General features: G+C 42.8%; 1 protein-coding gene across 1 annotated transcript; it reads right to left on the reverse strand.

The window, feature by feature from the left end:
* Positions 1–5,772: 5,772 nt before the first annotated feature.
* MLANA (melan-A) lies at positions 5,773–22,673 on the reverse strand. Its single transcript, XM_028507284.2, has 5 exons — positions 22,590–22,673; positions 21,052–21,146; positions 16,967–17,063; positions 9,430–9,543; positions 5,773–6,097 (listed from the first exon to the last, which is right to left on the reverse strand). Exons 2-5 carry the CDS (start codon positions 21,126–21,128, stop codon positions 6,029–6,031), a joined length of 357 nt encoding a protein of 118 aa, XP_028363085.1. The 5' UTR covers positions 21,129–21,146; positions 22,590–22,673; the 3' UTR covers positions 5,773–6,028.
* Positions 22,674–24,039: the final 1,366 nt, after the last annotated feature.

Raw genomic sequence — 24,039 nt, forward strand, 5'->3', positions numbered from 1 at the left:
CAGGTTCTTATAGCTTACTTGGAGACAGAATCTGAATGTGAGAAACTCCTATAGTTGAAAACAACATGGAGAAGTGCTAGAGAATCAAAAGTATAGTCATACCTCAGTACTCATTGGCTTCAGAACTCGTCAAACCCTGTAGTAGTTGCATTTTGACTAGAAAAAATGTTTCAGCACTCGGCACTTGCTAGAACTTGTATGAGTCAGGACACCGCCCCACAAGAGTAAAAGCTTCATTGGGTTTTGGCACTCATCACAAGTTCTAGAACTAATAAGGAGTACCAAGGTACCAATGTTGTGTGTGTTTTTTTATATGTAATCTTCAATGTCACTCTTAAGTAATTAACCAATGTAAATTCATTCTACACATTTATTGAGAATCATATAACACAGAAGGTGTAGGGACAACATAGATAAGTAAAATCCTATCCCTGTCCTCAACACAAAAGAATATAACAAGTTAAAAGTAAATGTCAGAGGAATAAAAGAACTCTGGGAGATTAGCAGAGAGATGCTAAAGGTGGTTTCATATAAAAGACATTTGTGCTGGAATTAAAATATGTTTAGAACCAGGCCTGCCAAGACTCAGTCTTAGAAATGCACAAGGGAGTTAACAATACTATATTGTATATTTTAAAGGTGCTAAGAGAGTAGATCTTAAAAGTTTTCATCACAAGAAAAAAATTGTGGTATGAATGTTAACTTTTTGTGGTAGTTTCACAGTATGTTGAATTTTTATACACCTAAAACTAATACAATGATATATCATTTATATCTCAATTTAAAAAAGCACAAGGAGCAATTGAGCTTGAGTAGAATATTATGGGTTAAGAGGACCAATGCTTAAAAAATAGTTTTGGGTGATTGAGGAGTGGAAAATATTCTGAAAGTAATTGGGGAGCTACTGAAGCTTATGAGTAAAGGTAGTACATATAAAATAAAGATAATTGAATTACCTTGCAGGATTGTTGTGAGGATTAGATGAGATAATTTACCTAAAACAATTGATGCAAGGCTGCCACATAATAGTAGCTGCTATCATTCACCTGACTAGAGGCGGGGGGGGGGGGGGCGGCAATCAGGAAGTTTCTAGGTGGGTCAAACAGATAAGTGTGAAGACCTGTGACCTGGCAGCAATGATAACAGTGAAGTGGTGAGAAAGTAAAACTGTATTAAGCATAACCTCATTGTGCTTCACAGGTGTTTTGGTATATATACATAAATTGAAGGCAAGACCCTATGCTAGCAAAAAACTTGCTACTCTATTGCAGTGCTCTAGAACCAAACCTGTGGTATCTCTGAGGTGTGCTTGTATTCAGACTGAGAGGAATACAGAAAAGGATTGTTTCAAAGGATTGTTTATTTTTGATTGCATAAAATTGACAGACATTTAAACAGCAAAGAATGTCATGAACAAAGTGTTAATAGCCCCCTAAATCAAAGAATTCATTGCTAAACTAATAAAAATACTAATAGGTTTATTTGAGGGCGTGGAGTTTTGTTCAGTTTTGGTTTTGGTGGAGTTCTTGTTTTATATTGTTTGTAATTAAAGTTTATTGTCAATACTAAGTTGTTTTTACAAATTTTTTCTAATAGTGTACAGCTTATATAAATGGTCTTGACTGATTTAAATGTTTGTCCCTGATCATATAAAAATTCAATTATGGCTTAAGTAATAGTGGGCCATTTAGTTCAATGTAAATACAATACTTACATGGACCTAGTTCTAGAACATCTAGTTAAGTGGTCTAGAATTTTATTAAAACCATCTAAGTCCTTAAAACACGATCTTAGGAATCATGGTTCTGTCAAACTTCAATTTGAGCAAACAAAGCATCAAATAAGTGAAACCAGTTAAACTGAAAGGAGATTGGTCTAAGTATTATTTTTGAATGAGAAAACACATCTTTCTGTGGATATTTGGGAGTTGACTACTGTAAACCTGAATCAAACCTGCAGGTGACTCAGATGCTTGGGTCCTCACAACTTAACCTCTCCTCTGGGAACCTCCTGATTTAGAAAGTGACCTGACACTCCCTGGCCTCTGCCCAGGGCAGCATGTGAAACAGTGGGTGCCACTTGGGAAACGCTGGAATTTAAACTTCTTCAGCCAGTTTTTGTCTGTTGTGATTATTTTCTTTCCTTGTCTCTGACTTTTCTCTCAGCCAGGCTGCCATCCAACTTTCTTGAGCTTTTTTTCTCATGGGAGACAATCCAGCCTTTCAAAAAGGAAGGGCTTCTATCCCACTTTTTTTCAAGGCCTTCTTGTAGGAGTCATACTTCTGATATACATAGCTAATATTATCATACACTTTGGGAAGTTTCTTCTAGGTTTCTAAACAGTGAGTTCTCTCTTCAATTGATTTTTCTGCAAATTTGCATTATGTGTTCTTAATGTAGCCCAGCAAGCAGTATTTGAAGTTTTGGTTGGTTTTTGAATCTCACTTTCAAACTATTTTCAGACTGCAAAGATGTTTGTTGGATTTAGAGACCATTCATTTGAACTGTGATATGTCCATATAGATTTCTTCACTAAACTTTTTAAATGGTCCTTGATTTTCTCCTTCAAGCCTTTTTAAAGAAATACTTAATAGAATCAGTATATTCAGATTGACTTTTCATTGACAGTAGAGTAGTTCTCATTTTCTAAAATTTTCTCTTTGATCTCTGATTTCTCTTTCATCTCAGTATGTATTATGTATGTATGTAATCTTTTCTAAAGAAAGCAGGCAGCCCTGACTGGTGTGGCTCTGAGTGCCTGCCTGAGAACGAAAGGATCGTTGGTTTGATTCCCAGTCAGGGCACATGCCTAGGTTGCAGGCCAAGTCCCCAGTAGGGGGTGTGGGAGAGGCAACCATACATTGATGTTTCTCTCCCACCATTCCCCTCTCCCTAGAAATAAATAAATAAAGTCTTTTTAAAAAATAAAGCAGGCAGACTTTTCATCTATTATTTCAGAGATTTTAATAGGCTCTCTTTATCATTTAAAGACTTTCATTTGAGTTTTCAAGTTGTCAAGCATCTTTTTTTCTGTTTATTTCCCACACATTTTCTTTTACAACTTCTTTATAACAGTTTTAGGCTCTTTTCAAAATGAGTGCTTTTATCCAAGCCATCCATGATTTCCCTCTGAATTTGTTCTACATTTTTCTGAGATGTTTTAATGATGTTCTGTCATCAATAACTTGAGATCAAGGGATTTTAATGCATTTCCAAATGATTCTGTCAGTCCTTAAAGTTAAGCCAGGAAATGAAGCTTTAGGGAGCTCATGGGTTTCTGTCCTTTTTGGAAAAGTTCTGTAATATTCTCAAGTGACAAGTGGATCTATCCAGATTTATAAGTGCTACCTAACTCAGTGTGTATAACTTCAGAGGACTGGTCTTCACTAGAGGTGACTTGGGGGCTTCACTGATTTATGTAATCAGTCTAAACTCACTGACTTTAACCCAGGCAGAAAATCTTTGGGCTAGCTCTGTTTCCCTCAAGTTTGCCTGCTCTTCACTCTCTTTACGATCAGAGTCCATATTAGAACCTGCTAGGGAAAACCGTAGAGACTTGGGGCTTGAATCAAGCATCAGACAATACTTGACACCTGGTGGAAACCAGGTTCTATAAACAGAGCTTACTGCACAAATGGAAAGCAATATTATGTATCCAGTGAATTTGGGCAAGTAGAAAACTGCCGCAGACGACTCCGGGCCATGAGCTCTGACCACTCTAGCCCTGACCTGATCCTGCAGGAAGCCTATGAGGTCAAAGCAGTGCCATGCCATTACCACTGCCCTTGAGCATGTCAGGCTTTTCGGTGGGCACCCTGCAGGGGAGGACTCCTGTGCCCAAGGCCCTGGGGAGGCTCATTCTCCTGAGTTTGAGTTTCCTTAGGCTGGAGGGAATCCTGATCCTGCCTGCAAAGGTCACAGGGATCTCCCTCCCCTAGAGGCACTCTTGCAGCCCCCATTTATTCCATCCAGGTGGGCAGGGCCAGAGCACTGAAGGGCCTCAACAAAGGTATTATTAACTAAGCCCTGGATTTCAGTGTCAGATTTGGTAATGTCTTAACAGTTTATGGATATTCTGTGGGGCCAGTTGGTCCTCACTCAATCCAAGCATTCCTAGATGGAGGATTCTCTCCTTCAGTGGTGTCTCAGTGACCCAGGCTCCTTCCACCATATGATCCTGCAGTCTTCAGCTCCCAAATCCCAAGGTCCTTCCAAAATTGGTCTCCAATCCAGGGAATCATTTCCAAAAGTGTGGCTGCCTCTGTGTAAGGAGCAGGTCCTACTTTTGGCTGAATCTGACACCTTAAATTCCTTGAAACAAAATCTTATTCTTCTAGTTTTTCCCTAGCAGACTCAGCTCAACCCTCCTTGCCTGTTCCCCAGGACAGACACTGCCTTGAGGGACTGTGAAGAGGGACTTTTCCATGGGGAAGGAGAGAATGCTCATTGGATGATGGATGGTCTGGGGATCTTTGAGGGGTCCGGGGCTCAAGCCACAAGTTACTCTGTGAATGTGGGCGATTAAGGCTCAGACTAAGCCTTTCAGTGAGGAAAGAAGCTGACCAAATGCCTGATGGAGTTTACTTGGTTTAGGATTCATTTATTTGTTTGAAAAGGGAAGGGACAGAGCTTATTTTAAGCGGTAAGACTGGACAGAGAAAGGACAGAGAGGTACTTTAGCATTTTGTGGACATTTTCTTCAATGTGTGTAACAAGTTTCTTTATTCAGTGTTTTTTTCTCTCCAGTGCAATTTTGTCTTTTGTAGAAAATGCTGCTATTAGGCTACCCTGATGTTTCCAATGACACAAGACAATTGTAGGTGGTTTGCTGACTCAGCATAGGATAATATTGAATCACATATTGAGAAAGTCATTTCTTTCTCTTGCAAGCCTTTTAATTGTGTTAAAAGCTTTTCTCTGATTCTTGCTAATCTTCCTCTTTAATAAAGAGAGCAGGTTTCAGGTTGACAGCCTTCTGCAGCCATCAGTATCTTCTACATTTTAATAAAAATAATTTCCTTTCATTATCTTTATGTTTACAGTTGTCCTCTACTTACAGAAAATGATACTGATTTTCCATTTTGTGTGGTGATACACATTTAAGCCAAATTTTTTAAATGAGCTGACTGAAAGAAAAATATTAGATAAATAGTATACATGATATGTAGATGTCAACAACAACAAAAGAATTATAATGTTGCCAGCAAATGATAACACTCTTCCAGAATCTCTGATCCTTTATGATTTCTTCTATATGCTCTTTTGAGAGGGATTTGGGAGTCCAAACGAACTAAATTACCATTGGCACATTTAAGGCAAAATATCAGCCAAACTTAACTAGAGTAGCTTTTGCCTATTTAAATTCTGACACCACTTTCTGGTTTAACAGAAAATTCTTGTCATTAATTATGATAACACTGAGCCCTAAAATAAAATGCAATTAGAACTGTATTACTGAAGAGGATCTTCACAGTACATTTTTTGGCATCATGGAACACGAAAAGACATTGCTGACACTTTCCTGATCAGATCAATCTGACTATATGATTTGGTACATCAATCAGCTTTTGGTCTTAAAGCTGTAAAGTTACCCTTTGTGAGTACTCCATAGCACAAACTTACCTGTTACAGTTCAGTTTGGTCAAGAGGTTGCTCCTTCAAAAAGCATAATAGTGGTTTGTTAGTTATTGGTGAAATTTCAACTAAAAAGAAATTGAATGGTCCCAGAACACACACTTAAATGCTATCCAACCAGAAATAACACCACAGATGTATTAGCATTACTACTGGTGCAGACCATATCATGCATTACAACATTTATTGACAAAGTTTTTCCATTTTGATATTTTTCATCATTTCCTCAGTTAGTATTGCTGTTGCCCTACTAAATTTAACACTAAGCTTATTATTAGAGATGGTATACACCATTTCTATAGCATTCTGAAGCAAAATATTAAATGCCCATGTTAAATGTAATCCAAAGCGTGAGGGAAATCATCTCAGCAGCTCTCAGGGGCCTCACTGGCTCTCACGGAGAGTAAGGTGGTGGTGCCTGTTGCGTGGAGAGTTTCTCATAGGCAGGTGGAGCATTGGGAACCTGTGGGGATGAGAAAGGGAGAGTATGGTCCTGGCAGCAGTGCATGTGTTTCTGGGAGAGCCAAGAAATCAAAATAGATAACATCATATTTATACTTTTGCTCTGAACTGAAACTTTTAAGTGCCCACATCTAATTTCCACCCAACAAGGTAATAATTGTTAAAGTTCACAAGTATGTTTGTTGAAACATTGTTCGGTGCAGGAATACAGAAAAAATAGGGCAAAGGGGCTTCCCAAAATCTCAAAAACTGATATGGACCTGGAATATCCTTGTCAATAGAAGTCCTAAGCCCTAACTAATGAAATGTTGGACCCTGTTTACAGACGTTAAATACACTGCATTTTTACCACATAGGTAAGTCCTTGAAGTTATGTCTAAAGGCCATTGCTGCTATCAACAGAGCACAAACATGTCAGACCTTCATTTAATGTTCACAGCAGTTCTAGGAGTATTTTCATGTTGCAGGTTGGGAAACTAAAGCACAGGGAAGTTAAGTCACTTGCCCAAGGTCACACAACTAGTAAGTGTGGAGCTAGGAACAAACTCAGTAATTTGACCCAGAGTCAGTGCTTTCAACCATTTTCATACATTGCCTGCACTGTCCAATAGAAACAGAGTGCACCATACATGTGATTGTAAGATTTCTAGTAGACACAATTAAAAATAAGTAAAAGAAGCAGAGAACATGAACCTTAATAATACATTTCATTTAACCTCACATATTAAAATACTACCGTTTCAACACGTAACCAATATGGTTCATACTAAGTCTTTGAAATCTGGTAGATAGTACAACACATCTCAATTCAAACTACAATGTTTTAAGTATTCAAGAGCCACGTGTAGCTAGTGGCTACCCTCTTAGCATAGCTCTATACAACTAATGAAAGGTCTTTTATTTTTTCCCTTAGATACATCTATGTTCAGGACATAAACAAATATACTAAAAACATAAGACAAAGAGGATATTGTATGCAGAACCAAGTTCTTTCTTTGGATCCTATATGTAAAGCCCTCATTATTGACGCAGGAAAATCTGGGTGTAAGAGAACACAATTTAAGAAAATAGACTTCTGGCCAAATGGGGGCATACATAGATACACTTTGCTTCCTTGCACAACCAAAAGAAGGACAACAAATTTAAAAACAAAAAATAACCAGAATTGTCAGAAAATTTAACTGTATGAAAGTCTGATAACCAAGCAGTTAAAGAGGAAACATCATCCAGACTGGTAGGAGGGGCAGAGATGAGCAGCAGAGATGAAGAGGAATCACGGCAAGGTGGCAGCTGGAGGAACAGGCAGTCCTACATTTGTATGTGGATAAGCCAGGAGGAAAAACTGGGGAGTGAGACAGATCTCACAACCCAGGGTTCCAGCATCAGAAAATAAAGCCTCAAAACCTCTGGTAAAAATCTGTGGGTGTTGTGGCATTAGAGAAACTCCAAGCCTCTTAGGAGAGTTGGTTGCAGAGACCCACAAAGTCCTAGAATGTACACAAAACCACTCACCCAGGAATCAGTGCCAGATGGGCCCAATTTGGTTGTCAGCAACAGTGGAAGTGACTGAAAGCCAGGCAAGAGCTGAGCATGCAGCACTGCTCCCTCTCAGACCCCTCCCCCACATAGGGCACCACAGCACAGCCACTTGGGTTGCCCTGCCTTGGCAAATACCTAAGGCTCTGACCCTTACTCTGTAATAGGCAGAATGAGACCAAAAAATTGGGCCCAAATGAAAGAACAGATCAAAACTCCAAAAATAGAACTAAGCGATGAAGAGCTAGCCAGCCTATCAGATTCAGAGTTCAAAACACTGGTAATCAGGATGCTTACAGAAATGGGTGAGTATGGTTGCAAAATAGAGGAAGAAGTGAAGGCTATGCAAAGTGAAATAAAGGAAAATGTACAAGGAACCAACTGTGAAGGGAAGGAAACCGGGATTCAAATCAGCGATTTGGAGCAGAAGGAAGAAATAAACATTCGGCCAGAACAGAGTGAAGAAACAAGAATTCAAAAATACAAGGAGAGGCTTAGGAGCCTCCAGGGCAACTTTAAACTTTTCAATACGTGAATCATAGGGATGCCAGAGGGAGAAGAGGAAGAGCAAGAAATTGAAAACTTATTTGAAAACATAATGAAGAATTTTCCTAATCTGGCAAAAGAAATAGACTTCCAGAAGCTCAGAGAGTCCCAAAGAAGTTGGACCCAAGGAAGCACACACCAAGGCACATCATAATTACATTACCCAACATGAAAGATAAGGAGAGAATCTTAAAAGCAAGCAAGAAAAAAGGAGACAGTTACCCATAAAGGAGCTCCCATTAGACTATCAGCTGATTTCTCAAAAGAGACCTTGAAGGCAAGAAGGGGCTGGAAAGAAGTATGCCAAGTCATGAAAGGCAAGGACCTACATCCAAGATTACTCTGCCCAGCAAAGCTTTCATTTAGAATGGAAGGGCAGATAAAGTGCTTCCCAGATAAGGTCAAGTTAAAGGAGTTCATCATCACCAGTCCCTTATTATATGAAATGTTAAAGGGACTTATCTAAGAAAAAGAAGATCAAAAACTGTGAACAGTAAAATGACCACAAACTCACAACTATCAAAAACTGAACCTAAAAAAAAACATACAAAACCAAAAACCAACTAAGCAAACAACTAGAACAGGAACAGAATCACAAAAATGAACACCACATGGAGGACTATCAGCAGGTGGGGGAAGGGGAGAGAATGGAGGAAAAGGTACAGGGAATAAGAAGCATAAATGGTGGGTACAAAATAGACACAGGGAGTTTGAGAATAAATAGTATGGGAAATGGAGAAGCCAAAGAACTTATATGTATGACCCATGGACATGAACTAAGGTGGAGGAATGCTGGTGGGAGGGGATTGCAGGGCAGAGGAAAATAAAGAGGAGAAAAAAATGAGACAACTATAATAGCATAATCAATAAATATTTTTTAAAAAAGATTCAATCCCTGTCTCTGCTTATTGTGTCTGGTAGGTGACAGGCAGCATGAACACTGGCTTTTCTGGTTTCATGATGACTATAGCCTACCTTGATCACAGCATGTGACAGACCATGAAACAGACTACCTAGATGAGTCACACCGAAAATCCTGACCCACAGACCCTATGAAATCAATAAATGCTGTTTTAAAACACACACAAAAAGAAAGAAAATCTGTGGGTTTCCCTTGTTTTTTACCTTTATTATTTTTTACTATGGTAAAATAGAAAAAACATAAAATTTACCATGTTAACCCATTTTTAGGTGTATGGTTCAGTATAGCAGTAAATACATTCACATACGCTTCGCAGAATCTGAACCTACCGCAAGTTCATAGTTGTTCTCCTGAAAAGGTAGTTTGCTGTCCTGTGGACCAGGTCCCTTGGACAGACATCTTCCTGTTAAGGTGCTTTGAGTACCAGCATAAAAGCTTTTGTCCTGAAACGTGAATTCACAAAAGTCAGTGGGTGAGAAGAAATAATTGAGTCCATTAAAGAAATGAGAAAGAAGGTGATGTTTTAAGAATGGGTTTTAGCCATGGCTGGTGTGGCTCAGTAGATTGAGTGCTGGCCTGTGAACCAAAGGATCACTAATTCAATTCCCAGTCAAGGTACATGTCTGGGTTGCGGACCAGGTCCCCCATTGTAGGTGTAACAGAGGCAACCGATTGAGATGTTTCTCTCATACATTGATTTTCTCTCCATTTCTTCCTTCCTTCCCCTCTCTCTAAAAGTAAATAAATAAAATCTTTTTAAAAATCCCTGGCTGATGTGGTTCAGTGGATTTAGTGCCAGCCTGAGAACCAAAGAATTGCCAGTTCAATTCCCAGTCAGGGAATTGAACCACATGCCTAGGTTGCGGGCCAGGTCCCCAGTAGGGGGTGTGCGAGAGACAACCACACATTGATGTTTCCCTCTCTTTCTCTCTTCCTTCCCTTTTCTAAAAATAAATAAATAAAATCATTTTTTAAAAAAGAATGGGTTTTAATCTTGATTGTGCCACATACTCTGTGTTCCCTCTGAATTCCAGTTTTTGCATCTGTAGTATGGAAATAACATCACCTAACTCTCAGAGTTGTTAGAGGAATTAACTAAAAGTAAAACACCCAGTACAATTCCTGATACCCATTAGTTAATGAATATTTTTAAAGGGAAGGAGAAAAGAGTGAAATGAAAAAATGAACCTCAGAATGATTGCAAAAGAGTAGATCAGAGGTAGTGAGGCAGGAGCTGATAGCACAGTGGGGACAGACATATGACAACGTCACACCAGGGATTTAATACTCTATTTCTGTCTTTCCCACAAGGACAGCAGACTGTCTTAAACACTATGAATGCATAAACTGTGATAGAAATGCTTTGGTTGTAGCCCTGAGTCAAGTTGCAACAATAATGACAAGTCAGTCTAAGGCTGTTACTGTTGCACCCTGAGTTATTGCGGGGGAGGATACATAAATGCTTAGTGCTCTGCATAGGGTAAGAGGATGATGCTCTTCATACCTAGAATAGAATGACAACAGTTTGTACAAGACAGAGACACAAACCAAAGTGGAGACTGCCGAAGCGATTCACCTGGGTGAGGTAGAGTATTTCATCACTAACATTGGTTAAAATTGCTGGCATCTCATGATAACAAAAAACAAACTTTAGTTGCTTTTATTATTTTTGTTAAATTCTCTACTACAGTGCTTTTCAAACTTTAGCACGCATCACCATCACCTGGAGGGCCTGTTAAACACATTTCTGGGCCCATTCCCAGAAGTTCTGATACAGTGCGTCTGGGGGTGAGGCCACAAATTTGCATTTCTAACAGTTCCCTTGTGATTTTGATGGTCCAGAACCACACCAAGAACCACTGCTGTACAGACAATGCACCTTCTTGCCTGTAGCTGGGCAATTCAGCTACACTCAAATACTTAGAGGGACTGGGCAGGTAATGCAAAAGGGGATCAGGGGATCCCCAGGGGATAAGGGGATTAAAAATGCAAAAAGGGGGCCAGCAGAGGGAAAGAGGGATTGTATATCCCATCTAAAGTGACTATAGCTGCCAGTTTTTCCCAGATCTTTTGATTTTTTTGAAAAAGAAACTATAAATCAAGGTTTTTATGTAAAATGTTATTTTATTTTTAAGTATTTTTCATTGACTATGCTATTACAGTTTTCCCAATTTTTACCCCTTTATCCCCCCTCCACCCTGCCCCCAACCCTCCAGCATTATCCCCCACCTTGGTTCATGTCCATGGGTTGCACATATAAGTTCTTTGCGTCCTCTGTTTCCTATACCATTTTTTTATCTTTCCCCATCTATTTTATGCCCACTAATTATGCTTCTTCTTCCCTGTACCTTTCCCCCTCATTCCTCCCTTACCCCTCCCCACTGAACTCCCTCCGCATGATGTCCATTTCTCTGATTGTATTCCTGTTCTGGTTATTTTAAATGTTAGCATCTAATTCAATTCTTAAAAATACAGGCCCAAACATATCTGTGAGCCAAACCCAGCATGCCCTTTGTGGCCTCAGCTGAGGGAGGCCAGAACAGGGTTGCCATGCAGGTGATCAGCATCTCCCCAGGCTTGCCTGTGGACTGGGCCTGATCGTTGAGGTCTATTAGGTTGCACAAGAAGGGTATCAAAGCAGGTTTCCAAGGGTAGAGAGGTATTTGGAACATCAGTTAGATGAGGCCAGACATGAACTGGGCTGATAACTACACAGTCTGCAGACTGTAAAGAAATAGTTTTCTGACTTCTGGCCAAGATGGAGGTGTAGGTAGATACACTGTACCTCCCCACACCACCAGAAGGACAACAACAAATTTAAAACCAAAAAAACAACCAGAACTACCAGAAAATTAAACTGCATGGAAGTGCAACAACCAAGGAATTAAAGAAGAAACATTCATCCAGACCAGTAGGCGGGGCAGAGGCAGCCTGGGGCAGAGAGGACACTAGCAAGACCAGAAAGGGACAAGAACAAGAGCAAGAAATTGAAAAGTTATCTGAACAAATAATAAAGGAGAACTTCCCCAATCTGGCAAAGAAAATAGACTTCCAAGAAGTTCAGGAAGCTCAGAGTCCCAAAGAAGTTGGACCCAAGGAAGCACACACCAAGGCACATCATAATTACATTACCCAACATGAAAGATAAGGAGAGAATCTTAAAAGCAGCAAGAAAAAAGGAGACAGTTACCCATAAAGGAGCTCCCGTTAGACTATCAGCTGATTTCTCAAAAGAGACCTTGCAGGCAAGAAGGGGCTGGAAAGAAGTATTCCAAGTCATGAAAGGCAAGGACCTATATCCAAGATTACTCTGCCCAGCAAAGCTATCATTTAGAATGGAAGGGCAGATAAAGTGCTTCCCAGATGAGGTCAAGTTAAAGGAGTTCATCATCACCAGTCCCTTATTATATGAAATGTTAAAGGGACTTATCTAAGAAAAAGAAGATCAAAAACTGTGAACAATAAAATGACCACAAACTCACAACTATCAAAAACTGAACCTAAAAAAAAATACAAAACCAAAAACCAACTAAGCAAACAACTAGAACAGGAACAGAATCACAAAACAGAGATCATGTGGAGGACTATCAGCAGGTGGAGAAAGGGGAGAGAATGGGGGGAAGGTATAGGGAATAAGAAGCATAAATGGTGGGTACAAAATAGACAGGGGGAGGTTAAGAGTAGTATGGGAAATGGAGAAGCCAAAGAACTTATATGTATGACCCATGGACATGAACTAAGGTGGGGGAATGCTGGTGGGAGGGGGAGTGCAGGGCAGAGGGAAATAAAGGGGGAAAAATGGGACAATTGTAATAGAATGAATGAATAAATAAATAAATAAATAGCAAATAAAAAAGACATTTTCCTAAACTCTGGCTCACCTCCTAGAGGGATATATGCACAAGGACCTTAATCTTGACATGAGGACACTGGGAGGTTCTGGTCCTCTCCCCAACTCCCAGAGTTACACCTCAGAAAAGATATTTAATGCGTTTTCTGCCTTTAGTCAATAATCACTTTTATTCTTTGTTTTGTTTTGTTTTTTAATTCTCTCCCCTGCCACAGTGCGCACCTCAAAATGCAGATTCCTGATTCCTGGTTCTCATCACCAGAGCTGGTCCTAGAATCTGCATTTTAGCACGAAGCCCTGGTGATTCACGTTCAGGATGCCCTGACCTTGCTCTGAGAAACAGAACTAGAGGAAACAGGAGCATAAACTGAGCCATGTGCAGGGGTCTCAAAATTCTCCCCAAGAATCAAAAGCATTGTGTTCTAACTTCCAAGTGAAAGAGTAAAATTGGTAAATACAAAAACCAACTTCCAGTGCCTTGCAAATCATTTTCCTGAAAAAACGTATTGCTGCAAAAGCAGCTTTTCTTTTCAAAAGACGTTTTCCACGTGTAAGGGGAATTATTAGCCAACAGAGGGATTTTAGGAGATCTTAATTCCAACCAACCCTGATACCATTCTATGTTCAGTGAAAGTGGGAAAGTAGGTATTTTAAAGCTCAATGAGGGTTGTTAAAGATGGAGTAATGCAAATACCCAGAACTTGCTGTATTGTCATTCATGTACTTCTGTTTTAAAATGAAAGTGGAATCATCAAAGACAGACTGGGAGGTAATTATGTAATTAAATGTAGTACTTAATACGCTATTTTACATAATTTTGCCTACATTTCTTACACTGCTGATTCCAAACCTGGCCTTTCCAGAGATATGAAAGTCTCAAAATGAGATTTTAGTATTAATTTTAAAAATAAATGACAGAGCCCTGGCTGGTGTGGCTCAGTGGATTGAGTGCCTGATTGCAAACCAAAGGATCACCAGTTCAATTCCCAGTCAGGGCACATGCCTGGGTTGCAGGCCAGGACCTCAGTAGTGAGCATGCAAGAGGCAAATACACATTGATGTTTCTTTCTCTCTCTGTCTTTCTCCTTCCCTTCCCTCTCTCTAAAAATAAATAAATGAAATATTTTTTTTAAATAAATAAATGACAGAGAGCATTTTTAGACAGTCAGGAATCAGGGAATATAAACACATAAAAATTCCAGAAACTACAAATCACTGATGGAGACCTAGAGCAATGGAGACATGATAAGTTGAATTGGAACCTTACCAAGCAAAATGTTCACACTGCCCAAGCCTGCAATGTTAAAACTCTCTCTGTTACTCTTAAATGAGTTTAAGGTGAGAGTGTTGAAGCAGAAAAGGAAAGAAAAAAAGTTGTCCTTTTGCTCAGTATCACCTAGCTAGCAATTGTGGGCAGTTAGGAAATTGATACCAACATAATGAGTTTGTAGAACTTTTACTCCTTAAAAAGCTAAATCATTGTGATTTTTTTATGTATGAACATAGAATGAGTAAAAATTATATAGAAAAAAATACATATTTTGTGAAGATGTTATTTATTTATTTTTAGAGAGAGGGGAAGGGAGGAAGAAAGAGAGGGAGAGAATCATCAATGTGTGGTTGCCTCACATACCCACCACTGGGGACCTGGCCTGCAACCCAGGCATGTGCCCTGACTGGGAATCAAACTGGCAACTTTTTGGTTCACTGGCTGGCACTTAGTCCACTGAGCCACACCAGCCAGGGCTAGAAAATATATATATTAAATAAAAACTGATATATACCATGCTATATCATGTAGCTAGGTATAGAACAGAGCAAATGAGGCTTAGAGGAATTAAAAACTAAGGTCACCAAGCAGGTCAATGGCAGACAATAAGACCAAAACCTGATGCCATACAACTGAGTGATTGCTATGTGCCAGGCACTGTGCTGGACACTGGAAGTACAAAGATGAATAAGAAAATTTCCCAGTCCTGGTTGGTGTGGCTCAGTGGATTGAGCACCGGACTGCAAACCAAAGGGTTGCCAGTTCAATTCCCAATCAAGGCACACGCCTGGGTTGTGGGCCAGGTCCCCAAAACGGGGAGCATGAGAGGCAACCACACATTGATGTTTTTCTCCCCCTCTGCCTAAAAAAGTTAAAAAATAAATAAAATCATTTTTAAATAGTAATTTACTTTAAAAAGGGAAATATTTTCCACTCCTGTTTATAAATGGAGGAAAGAGAAGAGGGGGAAGAGGCAAAAGTAAATAGTCAATTATAAGACAATGTCATAACCCCATGCTAGAGGTACAAGAGGAGTTCTGTGGCAGAGAGCAAAGGTTCCCTCACCCCCACCCCCCAACCACCCTGTTGCAGATGGCCACAGAGAAGTGTCAGATGAGTAGGAGTCCCATCCTTGACCTCCTAATCCAAGGCTTTCCTGTGGTACTTGGTTTGGAGTCTTATTAAAACTCAGGCCCTGGCTGGCGTCGCTCAGTGGATTGAGCGCAGGCTGTGAACCAAAGTGTCTCAGGATTCGATTCCCAGTCAGGGCACATGCCTGGGTTGCAGGCCACGGCCCCCAGCAACCGCACATTGATGTTTCTCTCTCTCTCTTTCTCCCTCTCTTTCCTCTCTAAAAATAAATAAATAAAATCTTAAAAAAAAAAGACTCAGCAACTTCTCCTTCCCATGAAATGTCAACACTCTGGAGGGCTGCTGTTTGATGGGTATGTCAGCCCCCAAATTCACCCTGTCTTTCGTGGTTTGTATTTGAAACACTGCCAAGATGGGTATGAGGAAAGGGACATATGGGAATGCCCAAGCTTCCTGGTAAGGAGGAGGAGAACTCAAAGCTACAGCTTTCACCTTCCTCCTCTTCTCCTCAAGCTGCCAAGCCATGGCCTCCCACACCAATCCTCCCCTCTGTCACGGAACCTCCTCTGAATGAAGTGCTTCTGAATGAGGATTGGGACTTTCCAACGTCTTTTGTAAAGATAAACTTTTCCATTATGTATCAACCTCAGAAGCTTTCAGATCTGTAATAAAAGAGAGACAGGAGAGAGGAGAGGCAAAGAGTGGGAGAGGAACAGAGAAAGAGAGAGAGAGAGTGCCCTGGCTGGTGTGGCTCAGTAGGTTGAATGCGGCCTGCAAACCGAAAGGCCGCTGGTTCAACTCACAGTCAGGGCTCATGTCTGGGTTGTAGGCCAAGTCCCCAGTTGAGGGCATGCAGGAGGCAACCATCCAATGGTTCTCCCCCTCTCTTTCTCCCTCCCTTCCCCTCTTCTAAAAATAAATAAATAAATAATCAATTTAAAAATAAACTGAGGTTTCTGAAACCTGTAGGTTTTATTGTTTAGAGACTCAGTTGATGTCTCCCAGTTGTGCAAGACCCTGCTGCCCCAAGACTGGACTGTGTTAGCTTCCTGGCTGTATGGTAAAGAAGAAAATATCCTATTAAAACCAGTTTGCCATTAAAGGAAGATGGAGCCTGTTAAAAACCTAATGGTCCTTTGTGCTGCTGAGGAGTGAATGGTTACTTCATTGCGCTGATGCTAGATGGTTCCTAGGTATACTGGGTTGCTTGGTATAGCAGAGTTAGAAGAATTCCCAGGCAATGTGAGAAGAAAGGGGTGAAGAGGCAAGGTAAGTGGAGTAACAGAGGCAGTGCGAGTTCCCAGAAGAGCTGGTGGGCCTGGCGTGTCTCATATGCTGCTGTTGACTGTACAAGGTGACCACGAGCCCTGCCCCATGCCTCACAGACTGTCGGTGCTCAGCCACACATTCAGCCATCACTCAAGTTTGCTCTGAGAGGAACCAAAGAGCAGCCAAGTTCCTCGTTGGGATTGATGCCAGGACAGAGGCCAAGGAAGAGTTGCAAGAAGTACAATGTAGAAAAAGATTCATCAGAGCCAAGAGTCAGAGCTAGAGGCGACCATGGGAATGTTACCCCAGTGCCCAGAAATTCAGAGACAGAAGGGGAAGCGGGTCCTGGGTCTGGAAGGACCCCAGCAATGGGAGCTTCACCAACCTTCAGGCTCCTGTATCCACTTCGTCTTCTACAATACCAGCAGCCGAGGAGCAGCAAAATTCCCAGGATCACTGTCAGGATGCCAATCCCTGCAAACCTGGCCCAAGAGATAGACAAATTCATCCTGGTACAGAAGCCTTGTCCACATAGTGATCAAACGGTCTTCTCTCCTCACGGGGACTTTGCCAGCCCAAAACTACATCACCCAGTCTCCAGGTAATTTCCCACCACCTGGCACACTGGGCACCCACCAGACCCCCCGCACTTGTATCCAGGGACAGCACCTCCTCTAGAACCCTCAGGTGTATGCCAGCAGAAGTCGTGCTAACTGGCATGGGCCCAAACACCTGAGCTCCTGGTACAAGATGTACAGTAGCAACTGACCCTTATGTGGACAATGTGTTTATTGAAGCTGAATTGTCATTTCACCGGGGCTGGTTTAGATCATTTTCCCCAACTATCAGTCCACAAAAAGAAAGTGGAAATTAGCATTGACTTAACATCTACTATAAGCCAGGCTCTGTGCTAAACATTCTAGATACATTAGCTTGTTTATTTCTCACAATAACCCTGTAAGGCAGGCAGCACTTAGAATCCCCATTTCACAGGTGAGGAAATAAATGCAGAGATTAAGTGCCTTGCTGATAGTCATATATAAGACAGAGCTGGGATTTGAACTTGACTTTCCCTTGATTGGATTTGTGCCTTCTCCTCCCAACCCCTCTCGACCACCTCACTCCTTGCCTGTCTCCTCTCTCCAGTCCCACCCTACTATACTCCTGTTCCCAGACTCAGCATCATTCCTCCCGGAGTGACAGCGACCCACCCTGCCTTCTCCCACAGGCCTCCCTATGGTGGTAACCAGCAGTGTGCTGACCTGTTTCTTCTAGAAATGGAAAAAGAGCTCCCAGAGGAGTTTCTTTTGGGGCGGGGGGGAGAATCATTTTTTAAAATTTGTATCCTCAATGCTTAGAAAGGGTCAGGCATGTAGGTGTTTTAAGAAATATTTCTTGAAGATGAGTGGATGGATGAATGGATACACAGTTGTATGGATGCACAAACAAACGAATAAAAAATAAAGGAATGAATTATGGCTCATTACAAATTCACATCCTCTCCCCCATAACACCAACCTCTCTGAAAAATAAATGAACAATTGAATGTCTTGTTAAAACAGCTATTTACAAATATGCGTATTTGTAGCAAAATGTAACTTGAACCTCCTGTGAGTCACTGACACTAGTGAGGATAATGGGATGAGCCCTTTACCACAGAGCAAGTTTGGTTTGGGGACGGGGACAGGTCAGAGAGAGAAGGAGAGAGCTTGGAAGTGGGCCACCAGGGGGCTCGGAGCTGGCACACTCTGACTGAAGGAATGGAAGCAGAACTGCGGGATTTAGAGGTCTCCAAGACTGTGACTATCCTGTAGAGATCCCAGAGCCCGACCCAGCTAGGACCCGTGTCCTGTGTTTATGCTCAGCCGGGCAAGCTGTTGTCCAGCCTCCACTTGCTCCAGGAATGCAATGCAGGTCACCAAGGACCAGATCAGAGGGGTTAGTGCCTGCTTGCTCTGGTCTTGGCTGAGTGACCTGGAAGAAGCATCTCGGAAGGGAGTGTTGGGGTGGCTGAGGTGAGAGGCCCGACCTGGCCAGCCTGCTTGCCAAGTCAGAATGGCCAGGTGGCATTTGGAGTCAGGCGCTCCATGGATATTTAGTTAGTACCTCCCAGCTGGCCAGGCGAGGATTACTAGAAGAACTAGCGCTGGGGCTCAGCCCCAGGGAGAAGTGTCTGAGCTGCACCTGGAGCAAAGCTGAAGCACCCCCAAGAAGGGCCTGCTCCTCAGCAGCAGGACGCAGTGCAGGAGTCCACGCCAGCCTTTCAGACCCTGTGTCCGGTGGCCTGTGGGAAGCACTACTTCCCCTTTTTCCAGGCCCTGGGGCTCTGCTTTCCCTGCATAACACTGTCAATTAGCCGACGTCTCTCTGATTTTCCACTTCACAGTGTGAAAAACATTAACAAAGTGGGGGGTACAGTCTTTTATCAGTGACTGATAAAAGAAAGAGTCTGCCGAGCTAGGCGATTTATAAGAGATCGAGCAGCTGCAGAGAGACTTTGGCCCAATACCACCTACTGGACCCCCTTCATCTCAAGACCCGTGAGGACCGAGGCTCCGTCTCCCAAACGGGTAGAGAGAAGCCTGGGATGGCAGTGCTGGTTAAAAACTCTAAGCTAATTATGCAGGCCACTCCACCCACTTTACAGACTGTGAAGTGGACACCTACCATGATCCATTGGCATCACCTCTACCTTAGACACTACTCCACCACTCCCTGAGCAACAGTGTGTGCCAGGCCCCACACATACAGGCTTTTATTCCATCCTCATGACAATCATCTGAGGTAAGTATGGAGTTCATTTCACAGCTGATATCCCAAGACTTAGGCTGGTAAAACACCTAAGGCTGCACAACACGTTAAGTGGCAGAACCCACTTTCACAGAGACTGTCCCAAGACGCCCAGGGAGTAAGTGCTCGAGTTTGGGCCAGACCCAGGCTTCCCATCACCCAGGCCAGTGCCTCCCCTGCCGTATCACCCTGTCCTGAAGCAAAGCTGTCACATGGAGCATTTAGTGGGCTCTTGTGACTAAAAGCAGCTGATTCAGTTCCCAGCATGCCTGTGTTCTGATTTTGCCCACCAGCTCTGCGGTTATTCCCTCAGACACCATGACACAGACAGAGCTCTGTTCCCGCTGTGCACACACAGTCACATTGCACTCACACACCCACGGTGATGACTGAGAGCGGAAAACACCGGCACATGCCAGACACATCAGAAGAACTCTCTAACCGGCTAGTCTGAGAGCCTCAGGGTGTCACCCAAGTACCTCCTGCAATAGAGTCACCTGAGATGTGTGTTAAAGTGCAGGCCCTGGGTCTCCACCCCCAGTCCTACTGTATCAGCCACTTGGGACTAGGGAACTGCATTTCTTCAAGCTCCATGGAGGCCCTCCCTACTGCAACTTCACAGCCATAGAATCTTTGAGTCATCATGCAGAAGCTGAAACAGTATCCTACTGAACACCATGTGCAATGTACCCCCGCAAAGAGTATACTTCTGCTCTTGGGACATTTTTTCAGAACATCTGCCAACCCACACCCTCAATTGACCACGTAGGGACATTAGAAAATCCCACAGGCTCTTTGAGAAAAGCTCCCAGCCTGAATGCTCACTCGCCTCTGCTAGTTAACGCTAGTACAGATTTGTCAACAGTCCTTCCCCAAGGGAGAGGAGAGCAGGTTTGTGGGAAACTGTCATCAGACCACTTAAGAGATGGTCCAAATAAAAACCCAGTTCCTCATCCGTCCTATTGGAGTCCCCACTCAGACGGGGGCGCTCCCCTCCCACCACCACGCCCTCACGGACAAAGCGTGTCCCTACACCCGTGTTCCCATCGCACACAGCACTTACTCCTGCTGATGCTATCTCATGCCTAAATCTCCTGCTACATCATAAGATTTTTTTCAAAGGAAAGAGTAGCATCTCGGGAGGGTTATACAATGCTCAGCTCTTAGAAATCCTTAATCATATAAATATTTATTTTTAATTGATTCATAATACCAAACACCTTTCCCTGGCATAAAGGATGATGCAAAGGTTCTGACCACCATCTTCACCCAGGGGTCAGGCACAAATGGAAGCACACCTGCCCTTCTTCTTCACTTCCTCTTTGGCAACTCACCTTTGCTATGTCTGCAGACCACCTTCAGGAGCCTGCGAGGGGTAGCCAGGACACGGCTTGAGGAAAGAGGCAACCTGCTCCCAGACGTATGTTTTTCAGTCTGGGAACCTACAGCAAAGGCCTAACAGCCAAGAATGCAGACAAAATGGCCAGATCCAACTTTTTACCGTTCGTATCACCTCACCTGTTCAGCCTCAGAGAAGCTTGTGTGAGCCCCTGTGGGACCAGAGTCTCCTCACCTCATTGCCAGTTTTTACCCTCTGGAGAAATGAACACTGGAGAGATTTATGGAGAGGTGTGTGTCAGTGGAATTCAGAGGCTGAATTAGCAAAAGTTTTGAACTTACCCTTCAGCTGTGAGGTAGGAGTGGCCACGCCCTCTCTTCGGGTACCCATAGATGTACTGGGCCTCTTTGCTTGGCATCTTGTGGGATCACAGGACACCTAACAGCAGAGGCATGTGGGCTTCACTTAATGCATCTGGATCATCCTTGCTCCACAAAGACATTGCTACAAGGTGACCCTTGACAACAGCTGGGGCCTCTGGTTTCTCTTGGTGAGAGAACGTGTACCTGCTTCTTTCACTGATATTGCATGGAAATTGCTCAGGTTTCTAACCCCTTCCACCAACTGAGAATTAATTTCAAAGAAAAAAACTGAAAACAAAAAAGCAAATGCTTTCAAATTGAGTTATTATTTAGGGGAAAATGCCCTTCATTTGCCTTCAATTGGACTCTATAACATAAACTGTAGAGAAACAAGCAAACAAAAAGCATTTTTATTAGTCCTTACTTTCCTTGGGCCAAAACTGTGGTTAGTAAAAGGAGTTACTTCTCTCCAAAGGTATTGTTGGATATCAATCCTTCCACAGCTAGAAGGCTATGACAACAATGCATGTAGCCAAGCACAGCATCCTCCCAGCCCACTTTCCCACAGAGGAAAACACCCCACAGAGGTGCTGGGTCTAGCCCACATTCACCCCACCCAAAACAAGCTGAAGATGCCCACAACTCAACTTTTATAACAATTCATTGATCCTCCCACTGAATTTAGTTTCTGATTCTCCCTCGTTCAGGTCTCATGACTAGGGTTAAAACACATATATAATGTTTGGGGGGGTGTTTTATATATATAGTTATAATGCAATAATTTAACCAATAATACAAATAGACAAACAAAAAGCTCAAGAAACTGCAGTGGTCGTAATTAACATGTGCTTGTTAAAAAACGAACAGTGGTTTCTCTTCTTTCCTTGCTATTATGTATTTTTCTTCCCTATTATTGTTCTCATGAATTTCAAAGGTCTGATCCCCATAGAATTATATTAATGAGCCTGCTTAGAACAGCAGGGGAGACGTGGGAGAGCTGAGTGGGGAATTCACTACATGAATCCTTTCCATTGGGGCATTTCATGTGCAATTTGCCCTTCCCAGTGGTAAAAAAGAAATTACAGTTGAACTCACTGATCAGCTCAGGTGAACAATATAGGGGTGAACCCTGTGTTCAACATCACAGACACAAAATGCAATTAATTCTGTGTCAAATTGTTTTTGTAAATCTATAACTCCAGTTCAGAGCCTTAGCAAACAGGTGTGGGGTCGGCAAATGTCCCTCCCCCGACGTGGACCAGGAGCAGCAGCCCTTAAAGTGACAGAGTGATGCTGCTCACGAGCCGGCTTTCCCCGGTTCTCTGCTCCGGGGCTTGGCAGTCTAGAGAGAGCTTCTATGAGACTTTGTGAACCTACAGAACTTGGAGAATTACAAACATTGAGGAGAAATTCTGCTAGTGGCCAACACCAGGGAGGCAATGGAAGAGGAGTCCACCAGAATCTCCCAGACCCTCCTCTGAAACCATAGGACCACAGCTGCGCACGAGAAGGCCCTTACCTTCCTGGATGGGATCGTCCTCCGCCTGCGTCTGTAGCGGGACCTGTGTGTACAGATCGCTTCTCCTCTCTTAATCTTCCTTTCTTTTTCTCCGCCTGGTCTTGAGTCTCATGTTAGTCACAAGTTTGGATTTCTGCAGGGTCATTTGTGATTGCTTAATTGGCGTGAATGTAACCAGCTTCATTCCTCCCCTCAAAACTCACGGTTCACAATGGCCTCTGTTTTCCCCAAACCCAGGGTTTCATCCTAGGAAGGCCATTTATTTTATTTTATTTTTTTTTAAGATTTTATTTATTTATTTTTAGAGAGGGAAGGGAGGGAGAAAGAGAGAGAGAGAAACATCAATGTGCGGTTGCCGGGGACCATGGCGCGCAACCCAGGCATGTGCCCTGACTGGGAATCGAACCTGCGACACTTTGGTTCGCAGCCCACGCCCAATCCACTGAGCTATGCCAGCCAGGGCAGGCCATTTATTTTTAAATGCTAGTCCCTCCTCTGTAGGGTTGCTAGTTACAATATAGGGTGCCCGGTTATCTTTGAATTTCAGAAAAACAATTTTTAATATAACTGTGGCCCATTTTTAAATGTATGCCCCACATCCTACATGGAACCTTTTTTAAATCCTCACCTGAGGCTCTGTTTATTGATTTGAAAAGAGAGAGAGAGACATGGATATGAGAGAAAGATCAATCAGCTGCCTCCCCTACACGCCCCGACCGGGGACCAAACCTGCAACCTTGGTATGAGCCCTGACTGGGGATGAAACCCACAGCCTTTTGGTGCATGGGACTGTTACAGGAGAAAGTCTCAGAAGCTCAGTTCTCCCCACCAATGCAATAAAGATTTAGAGATCAGCAAGTATATTAGCGTGCAAGCAGTTTATTGGTGATCCCTTCTCATGGAAGAGAACAGGCCTAGCTGACGTGGGGGTGGGGGCTGAAAGGCATAGGTTCAGGGTGAGGCAGGATAAGGGTGGCAAAGGTGAGGGTGGCCAAAGGCCGGGGTGGTGAGCGCAGGCATGGTGAGGACCCGTGAGGGCCAGGGTGGAAAAGAGTGCGCACAGCCAGAGGCCAGGCGGCCTGAGAGCCAAGAGTGCCAAGCCTGCTGAGCCTTCGTCCTGAGAATTTACGTAGCTGGTGTAGTTGGCGAGACAAGGAGTAAGGAGGAAGAAGTTACATATTGATTGACAGGTGAAGGTGGTGCTGGCTTTCCAGGACCAATGTGAATGCCCAGAGTTATTAAAGGACTTCTTCCTTTAGGGAGCATGGGCCTTTAGGGGCCTTTGGGGCCTTTTAGGCCTTAGGATGAAAGCACAGCATCAGAGGCTTTTCTTTCCCAGGTAGTGGAAAAGATACATAGACTTTTAAGGACTGCTGAGTGAGTGGGTGGGACATGTATCCCTCCTCCTCCCTGCCTTTGTTTCCCCTCTGGCTGCTCATTCTACTGTA

Source organism: Phyllostomus discolor, chromosome 3 (genome assembly GCF_004126475.2).
Source record: "Phyllostomus discolor isolate MPI-MPIP mPhyDis1 chromosome 3, mPhyDis1.pri.v3, whole genome shotgun sequence".
NCBI classification, from domain to species: domain Eukaryota; kingdom Metazoa; phylum Chordata; class Mammalia; order Chiroptera; family Phyllostomidae; genus Phyllostomus; species Phyllostomus discolor.

Excerpts from the sequence above, each read along its gene's own strand:
- MLANA (XM_028507284.2), bottom strand. The coding sequence starts at position 21,128 with ATGCCAAGCAAAGAGGCCCAGTACATCTATGGGTACCCGAAGAGAGGG. Across the intron at positions 17,064-21,051 it reads TCCTACCTCACAGCTGAAGG|GTTTGCAGGGATTGGCATCC; the intron begins GTAAGTTCAAAA and ends CTCTTGGGCCAG. Across the intron at positions 6,098-9,429 it reads AGAACAACTATGAACTTGCG|GTTCCCAATGCTCCACCTGC; the intron begins GTAGGTTCAGAT and ends TCATCCCCACAG.